This window comes from Penaeus japonicus, unplaced genomic scaffold (genome assembly GCF_977035675.1).
Source record: "Penaeus japonicus unplaced genomic scaffold, GWHDUDI00000001_assembly GWHDUDI00000030, whole genome shotgun sequence".
Taxonomy (NCBI): domain Eukaryota; kingdom Metazoa; phylum Arthropoda; class Malacostraca; order Decapoda; family Penaeidae; genus Penaeus; species Penaeus japonicus.
Window position 1 is genome coordinate 32,139,929 of NW_028234432.1, and position 8,930 is coordinate 32,148,858.

General features: G+C 42.7%; 1 protein-coding gene across 2 annotated transcripts in view; it reads right to left on the minus strand.

The window, feature by feature from the left end:
- Positions 1-2,147: 2,147 nt before the first annotated feature.
- The window catches only part of LOC122255794 (uncharacterized), a 16,404-nt gene continuing 9,621 nt past the window's right edge, over positions 2,148-8,930 (minus strand). The window contains exons 1-7 of one of the 2 annotated variants that reach the window (XM_043020095.2): positions 7,951-8,106; positions 5,265-5,352; positions 4,810-4,930; positions 4,319-4,404; positions 3,701-3,826; positions 3,267-3,368; positions 2,148-3,130 (exon numbers count right to left, since the gene is read on the minus strand). In XM_043020095.2, coding sequence (XP_042876029.2) covers positions 2,879-3,130; positions 3,267-3,368; positions 3,701-3,826; positions 4,319-4,404; positions 4,810-4,930; positions 5,265-5,321 — 744 coding nt within the window. In that variant the 5' untranslated portion in view covers positions 5,322-5,352; positions 7,951-8,106 and the 3' untranslated portion in view covers positions 2,148-2,878. Of the gene's footprint in view, positions 3,131-3,266; positions 3,369-3,700; positions 3,827-4,318; positions 4,405-4,809; positions 4,931-5,264; positions 5,353-7,950; positions 8,107-8,930 lie in introns of those variants that run through there. The other variant, XM_086555279.1, reaches the window with a different exon arrangement.

Here is an 8,930-nt window from a genome sequence, read left to right on the forward strand (position 1 = left end):
TTCTCCCATACAGAGACGACCTGCTTAATGCTGTCCTCAAACTTAATACAATACAATTATTTTAGATTTACTCAAACTTATGAATTTAACAAATTGTTATCTAAAGAATATTAGTAATTAGTTATAAGCTAACAAACTCACATTAAACATATCTAAAATTCATATTTCACCCCCAACCCCACTGATATTTATTAAAGATTCTATACGTACGGAAATCAAGGAAACGAAATATCTAATTGTACCAATCCAACAACAACTAAACTGGCACACGCACATCAGAAAAGTTGCAAATTGCAAACCAGTATGGAATATATTCATCTCATACATCACTCACTAGAAACAAAATCTCTCCTTTTAATCTATTTACTCCTTAATCTACCCTAATATAGTGTACTGTCAACCCACCTAAGCCCTCTAACTTTCGTTCAAAAAAGGGTAGAATAATCAGAATAATCGCAAGCTTGATCACGTGATCACACTAACGATGCATTTCATGATCTTAAAATCCTGAAAATTGCGAGATATCAACGAGGTCTTTTGTGCAAGATATGGGTATAAAATGTTTACATCACCTGACGGAAAATGATTATTATTCTACAGATAATACTAACCCAAGATATATCGTGAGAAATATTCTCAATTTAAGGTTGTCATCTATGCTCTCCTCACTCAAATAAATATAAGATATCAAGGCGTAAAAATATACATACGAATTACCTGATTCCATCAAACCAAAGTTACAGAAGTTTAAAGGTAATATCAAGAGACACATCATCACTTCATGTCTTTCTGAGTGATGCGCATTAGCCACGTATTTTGTTTCCATCCCCTCCTCTTATCACCGAGTCACTTCCACTTTCACTAGTTTTAATGTATTCTTTAGTTGTCGGTTTTTATTTTAGCTTCTTTACCTGTTTATCTACATTTATCTCACTTCGTGCCTTGTATTCTCTTCAAGTTTTTATACTAAGCTGTACAAAGTTTATTTGCTATTATTTACTTTTCTTCATTTTGTGTTTTCTATTCTACTTATGCGTGTAATTACTTGCATATTTACTAGATATCTACAAACATTCCAACTCTATTGATCTAACTATTTTCATTTGATTCTTATTTACAGTTTTACTATTAATTTAGCACATGTTACTTTTAAGCACACACACACATACACACACACACACACACGCACACACACACACACATATATATATATATATATATATATATATATATATATATATATATATATATATATATATATGCAGTTATCTGTAACACTTTCTCCTCTCCACTTTACTCTCACTCCCACTATTAAATTAGCTCCCCCCCCCCTCCACTCCTCTCTCTATCTGATATACCTTTCTCCTACCTTTCTCACACAATCATTTAACACGAAACGTTAATGTAAAAAGCAAATAAGCCTCTTTAAAACCCAACGCCATCTCCGGAGAACCCTCATGAATACCCGTTCACCTTGAAAAACGGGCGTGCCAGACGTATGACTAACGCGTGTTGCCGGGACCGACAATGACGTCATACTATTACTGTGTCATGGCGTAAATGACGTCATAAGGCTGTCCCTTCCACCTACGTTTCTTCAAGAAAGTTTGGTGACGAATGGCGGCCTTGTTCGAGAAGAATGCAACCTCGGAAGTATTTTACTACTTGTGTTTAAGACGCTGTTAAATGCCACGTTAAAAAATACTTGTAAAATGTAATGATTTTAAAAGAGGTTTTATTCTCTCAAATGATGCGTTCTTGTAAAAACATTTTTGAAACTATGCTTCTCCGCCTCAAGTATGTTGTGATGGTTAGTCTTGCTATATCATTAACAGTAGAAAATACTTAAACAAACAAAAAAACACAATGTATATCACAATTAAAACAGCAGAAATGATCGCTGCCTGTAACTGACAACCTGTAAAAGCTTTTGATATTATCACTACTATTATCTTTATTGTAATTAAAAAAAGCGTCTCAGGAAATACTTGTTGATAAGTTGTAGTGATTAAGCGTGACTGTATTTCCATTGTTATATTTCATATTTCCTTCAGTTCATTCCGCAGTTAATGCGCTCCACAATCTTGAAACTAAATCATGATTATAAAAAATTGTTCCCACTCGAAATGGTTAAACAAAAGATGAGATTCATATAAAGGATTTTTATTATTAAATATAATTACATCTGGTCGTAAAATTATATAGGAAGACTTCATAGTTCACGTATATATATTATATTTTCCTGAAAAAGTAGAAACTGCATAAACCTATGTCTCTTCCAGCGCTCCTGATCAGTGCGACACAGCAAGTGCAAAAATATTCTAACCTAAATAATGTGGCTTATATCTTCACAAAAAATACTCTATCAAAAAAGACATACACGTGTATTTTTGGTTGTAGTTGACGCATCACTATCAAAATATACACAAAAAGAATGAAGGAGAAAATATGGGAGACTAATATATACACCTATCTATATACAGTAAATAAATGACTCGACGAGTCGGCAGCACCGGGCAGGACACAAAGGACGCGGGACGCTCTCGGGAAACGGCGGGGCGCCCTCGACTGGGAGTTAGGAATATCTATGGCACTCTAGCATGAAGTCTAACTTCTCTGTGATATACTTTTCCAGCATTGAGCTCCGTCGTGGTAAATGCAGATCTAATGTTTCCATGTTTGGGGGAAAATGCCTCGCACGTGACTTTCGACTTTCATGAAATCATTCTTAAAGCTACGGGATATGATTACCCACATTCTGAGGAGTGTCTGCAGGCGGTGCGCCGAGGCAGACGACACGCGACCCTCCTCACCGAGGAAGACAAACCGGGCTGATCGCCACAGCCGTCAGCGACTGAAGCACCGCGCCTCCGCCGGCCTACACCTGCGTGGGCGCCCTCAGCGTGCTGGCTTGGCCGACCTCGTCCATGCTGCTGGTGGAGCCGGGGAGAGGCAGCTTGTTGGTGGAGTTGTGGAGGCCGTGGTTGAAGAACTGCTCCTCGATGTTGGCTCGCACGATGGAGGACTCGTCGTCGTAGCCGTCAAGGGGCGGCGCCGTGGCGTGGCCGTGCCTGCCCATCTTGTGGATGCGGTGCAGACTGCGCCTGCTCCTGCGGCGCTCCTCGCAAACCTTTGGGACGGAAGTTGTTTAGAATACCGAAGTCCTGTCACTGAATTATCATACTTCACGGATGCCCTCTTACTTAAGGTTATGTAATCAATGAACCCTTCTAGAATATGGATCGAAATCGGGCGCTGCGACTCACCATGTACGTGAAGATCGCGCCGATGAGACAGAAGAGGATCAGGATGATGACCTCGGCCAGGGTCAGCCCGATGCCGATCCACAGGAAGTAGTAGTCGTATTCCTGCCAAAGAAGAGAAAAGTGCGTTAGTCGCGAGTCTGACCTTCTGCTGACCTTATGGTTGACGTGTGCTGTTTTGTTTCCACTCTCTGAGGCCGGTGCGGAGCAGGGTGGAGTACTTATAATGGCGCAATTATGTGTGTTTAAGCTACAGTAAATTCATCCGGATGCAAAAAAGTCTTATTCCTTTTTTTCAAATTTGTGCGGCGGCGAAAGTTTTGCTCCGCCACGGACACGATGAATTTCCCTATTTTAAAGGTAGCTGAAGAGTCTGAATCACGCAGCGAGGAAAGGACACCCACCGAGCGATCCAGCACGAAGCTCGTGTTACTCACCGGCCTGACAGTCCTGAAGTGCTCGAAGTTCTTTTGCCTGATGAGCCACTGGCTGAGGAAGTAGACGTTGATGCCCAGAACGCCGACAGCCTTGATGAGCCAGCACCAGGCGAGCCACGGCTTATGCTGGAGGGGGGAGGGGGGGAGAGACACAAGGCACATTAGCAGGAAATCCGGAACGCAGCCTTCGTATATCTACTTCATCATGAATATCATCACTGGCGCACCATAACAAAACATGGAGGATAATGCTCTCAGTTCACGGCACGGTGGCTTGTACGCTAATCTCTCGCACAGAACGTTACTGATCCTGTGCCGGTGTGTGGATACGGGCGGGGTGTGGTCGGGTGTTCATGCATGTGTCTTGTTTGCCTGGGCGTGCATGCGTGTTTGTTTGTGTGTGTGTGTTTGTGTTTTTTTTGTGTGTGTTTGTGTGTGTGTGTGTGTGTTTGTGTTTGTGCTTGTGTTTGTGTATGTATTTGTGTTGTTGATTGTATGTCCATATGTGTCTATGTGTGTATTTGTTTGTTTGCGTATCCGTCTGTAACTATTTCTATATTTGTGCCTCTCCGTGGGTGTGGCGAAGGCAGCCGGAGAGGGACAGAAGAGCATACATACCCTGAGAAGAGCGAAGATGAAGATGATAGCAAAGATCGGGGTAACAGCGCCCTCGCCAATGCCGATGTACGTTCGGAGAATGTACACTGCGAATAAACAAAGCCATTATAATAACACGTCGAATGTTAATCATCAAAGCCCCATTTCCCATTTTCAGTCAAACAATCAGCATGATTCACTATAATTCGGAAATAAATGCGATAATGATAGAGCATTTAAACCACGAGTCACGCAATCAAATGAAATTAACAAATTGACGAATGAATAAGAATATATATATATATATATATTACATCTATATTTATCTCTATCTATTTATCTATCTATCTGTCTATCTATCTATCTATCTATCTATCTATCTCTCTCTCTCTCTCTCTCTCTCTCTCTCTCTATATATATATATATATATATATATATATATATATATATACATATATATATATATATATATATATATATATATATAACCGTTTTGAAAGTCCTAGACTTACTTTGTTCGTAGTGGTATTTCTCGGCGTGACATTCATCAATTGGCAGGTCTCTGGGACACAGGTAGAAGTAGTACCAGACGAAGCGGTAACCATACCAAGCAAGAGTTGTCATCCCCTGCAACTGTTGAGGGAAAAAGGGAGAAAGTTTTCGCGTTAGTTGAGGTTGCGGAGTGTGAGGTGGAAGAAGGAATTCTATGCGTGTGTATTTTTTTTTTTTTCTTTTTTTTGTGTGTAATATGAGACCAGGAAACAATGAAACGTAGATGCAAAAACAATGGCTGTTAACATACCCGTTGTTGTTTTGTGTATGATGTCAAGTATATTATTAGATAACATTTTTCACTTTCCAAATATTACAAATATCTTCGTTCTTTGCAATAGAACTTACAGAAACTTAATTATCATTTCTTTTTACTTTAAATTTAATCTTAGTACATCATTAAAAAAATACTTACAATATCAAAGACGGCCAAGAGGATGCCGCATATTATGATTGACTTCATCGAGCACATTTTGCTTTTGTCCTTCACGCTCCCTGCAGACCTGGAAGGAGAAGAACGATGAGAATTTGCGGAGAAATTGCGACGCTGAAGAGATATTTCGCCTGTGAAAACGCACGGGAGCGAAATGGCGCCAAAAAGGTAAACATGGCACATCCCAGGGTCACGCACGGAGAGCCAATCAGCGTTCGAGTTAGGGATGACGTCATCAACTCCCAAAAGAGTACTTGAAAGAGATTACGTTTGGTGAGAACTTCGAGTTCCCTCTGACATGTATGTTTCCCAGTCCCCTCTTGCCTCCCCTTTGAAGCCCCCTTCATTCTTCCTAACCCCCCTTATCCCCCCCTTTGTCGACTCTCCTACACCCCCTCCCTCCTCCAACCTCCCCCTTCACCCCCAGGCCCTCCCCAGCCTTCACCCCGGACCATCGGGAGCGGAAAATCAACCCCCGAGGAACCTTGGCATCCCGCCCCGCTCAGGAGGACATTAAGCGCTCTAATAGCGTAGATCCTGGAGGGGGGAGGGGGAGGGAGGGAGGGGGGTCGAAGGAGGAGACGAAAGAGGGGAGGAAGAGAAGAGAAGGATTACGACCGGAGGGGGAAAGATGCAGGTCAGACTGAAGGCTTCGACACACACGCGAAGGCGGCGACGCGTCCCTGTCTTTGCCGACGCGCGACTTGACTTCGGCGAGATCGCAGCGGAAGCGCGCATGGCCGACGGGACAGCAAGAACAATATGATTTCCTCAGATGTTGGTTGGTTTAACGAGGTTGCAGTCTAACCCCGCTACTCGCCCTGCGGTTCGAACCCTTCTTGCCGCCCGCATTCATGTCATGCTCCGTGAGGTTGCAAACGCACTCGCATGTTGCAGATTGTGGACGTTTTGCTTACCGGTCTTCGGTGTGTATCTGTGTTGTGTGTTCTGTCTGTGAGTGAGTGTATGTGTGTGTGTGTGTGTGTGTGTGTGTGTGTGTGTGTGTGTTTGTACGTGAGTGTGTTTGTGTGTGTGTGTGTGTTTTGTAAGTGTGTGTGTATTTTGTAAGTGTGTGTGTGTTTGTACGTGAGTGTGTGTGTGTGTGTGTTTTGTAAGTGTGTGTGTGTTTGTACGTGAGTGTGTGTGTGTGTGTGTGTTTTGTACGCGATTGTGTGCGTTTGTACGTGAGTGTGCACGTGAGTGTGTGTGTATGTATGTGTGTGTGTGTGTGTCTGTGTGTGTGTGTGTGTTTCTGAGTATGTGTGTGCGTGGTCGCTTAGCTCGCTTAGCGTATTTTGCCAAACAAGGTGGAATTTCTTTCGTCCACCTTTCCCGCTAGTCTCTCCGTGCACCAATTCCCTCAAGACGGGAAGAGATAGAAAGAAAAAAAAAGAAAAAGAAACTTCGGTACTTCATCCCGGAAACTCATAAAGCCTCGACTTTAATATTGGTTATTTGTTCGAAGGTCAACTTTTCCAGCTCGTGTTTACTTCGGCTGAGAAAGCGTCGTTGTTCGTAGGAATATGACCCTTAACGACCCTCTCCCCCAATATAAACAGCCGATATATCACACAGGTTGAAGCCGAAGGAGAGAGAAACAGAGTCCTTCTTGAGATGCCCTTGGAGGCCGCGCCTCCCTCTTCTTCTTCTTTTTTTCAAAATTGTACGAATTTTCTCAAGCTCTTTCTCTCTCCTGTGACCTTCCTGTGACAAGTGGCTGGGGAGTTATAAGCGTTCCCAGGGAGAGAACACAGTGTGAAAAGGTCGGGGAGCGGTTTTTATATATAGATTTCCTGCGCCATGTAATGTGGTAAGTCGTTGCGGTGAGATTAATGTGCGTTATTACAGTGCAGGTGGTTGTAGTCGCAGTCGGGGCGGAAGCAATAGTAGTAGTAACTAGTTGAAGTAGACTATTATTAGCATTAAGAGTAAAAGTAGTAGTAACAAGTAGTAACACAGTAGTAGTGGCAGTAGAAGTTGGAGAGGTGGTGGTGGTAGAGGAAGCATAAGATATACGTAACTGTAGTAACAAATGATCAAAGTACAATTTGCAGTAATGCTGCAAAGAGTAATGGCAATAGTAATATTAGTCGCAGCAGCAGTGGGAGTTACTATGAACATGACAATCGCTCAGTAGCCACGATCTGCAAAGGCAGTTATGACTGGCTTATTTGATAAGATTTGCTGCACATCTGTTGCTTCTGCTATATCCTTTGTATCAGTATTACCATTTGCAAAAAGTTGAATGGGAACAATAGTTGGTACATCATTATCCTTGCTGTTAGTATCATAAAAGCCTTATTATCTTCATTTACTAGAAAATTCTAATAGAGTTGTCCTTATAGACTCAGTTTCTTAAACTGTTACTCAGAAAACTCCGTTGTATTTAAAATTTCCACAAAGGTTGATGTCAGTAACTCAAGGGCAGTTTCAAGAAACTCCATCAACGCATTATGCATGATCTGAACTCATTCCGTTTGTAAACGTTTCGAAAAGGCCATAAACCTGAAGAACGTCTCTGTGCCCTATGCCATACCTCAGGGGCGTGGCATACTATCTGGGCATCGACAACAAAAATCACTTCAAGCAAGTTAAAACTCTATTTATACATAAACAAAAGCACACAGCACAAACACAAATCACAGTGCGAAGGGACTCCAACACTCACAGTGAACCCCGACGGGCAGGAGTAGTGAGGCGAGCGTGGTCGAGTATCCGTTCGTGGAGGCGAGCGACCGCGAGAGAGGCCACAAGTGTCCGGTAAGGTCTGCGAGCCAAGACTGATCCTCGCCGCCGTTCGCAGCGGGTTAAGTCCCCTTCGCGCCGCCGGAAACCCCGGCTCGTTTCTTGGGACTATCGCGACATTCGGGGATGACTCAGGGCAGTGTTACACGTAGGTCGGAAGGGCTGTGTTGTGACTGATTAGGGATGGGATTTTCGACTTTAATGGATCGATGGCTGTTCTCTCTACCTAGGGATAAGTCTAGGGGAGGGAAGCGAGTGGGGTAGATAGTACTGGTCTTAGAGTGGGGCGTGATGTTTCTTCCTTCTCGTCTGACAAGTAATAAAAGTCGTGGGTACTTATGTAACAAGGACCAACAACTTGGCAAGGTAGTGCGATATTACGCCTGGCGAGTATGAATAGTCTTTTCCCCTTTTTTCTTATTCAACGTTTTTTCTTCTTCTTACTCCAAACCCAGTCTTCTGAACGGTGTTTATGTTCGTGGAGGCAGCACAGTGTCCTCCTTTTAGCAAGCGCCATAATGCCCTTTTTTCCAAGCCGTGCGGAGAAACCTCTTACGATTATTGCGCTCGCCATAAGTGCCTATGAAGAGAGTCTCCCGAGGGCCAAACAGATTCCGCTATCCGAGCACAAAAGCGCTCATTTCGGAGATCATACGCTGTGAGAACCCGCGTTTATCTTGCTGCTGGAGTGAACATTATAGACGAAGATGATTATTAGGTTTATGATTATTTTTTCCCTTTACTTATGTCGGCAACGTGAAAAAGGGAAAAATTATTTGCAATCAGTCCACAGCAAAAAAAAACAGCTATTAAGAAATACATGAGCAGCAATAACATATATCTTTCATCACAATTATCAACACTTTGGGAATACTGCAATTACAACAAATAGATAAAAATGCC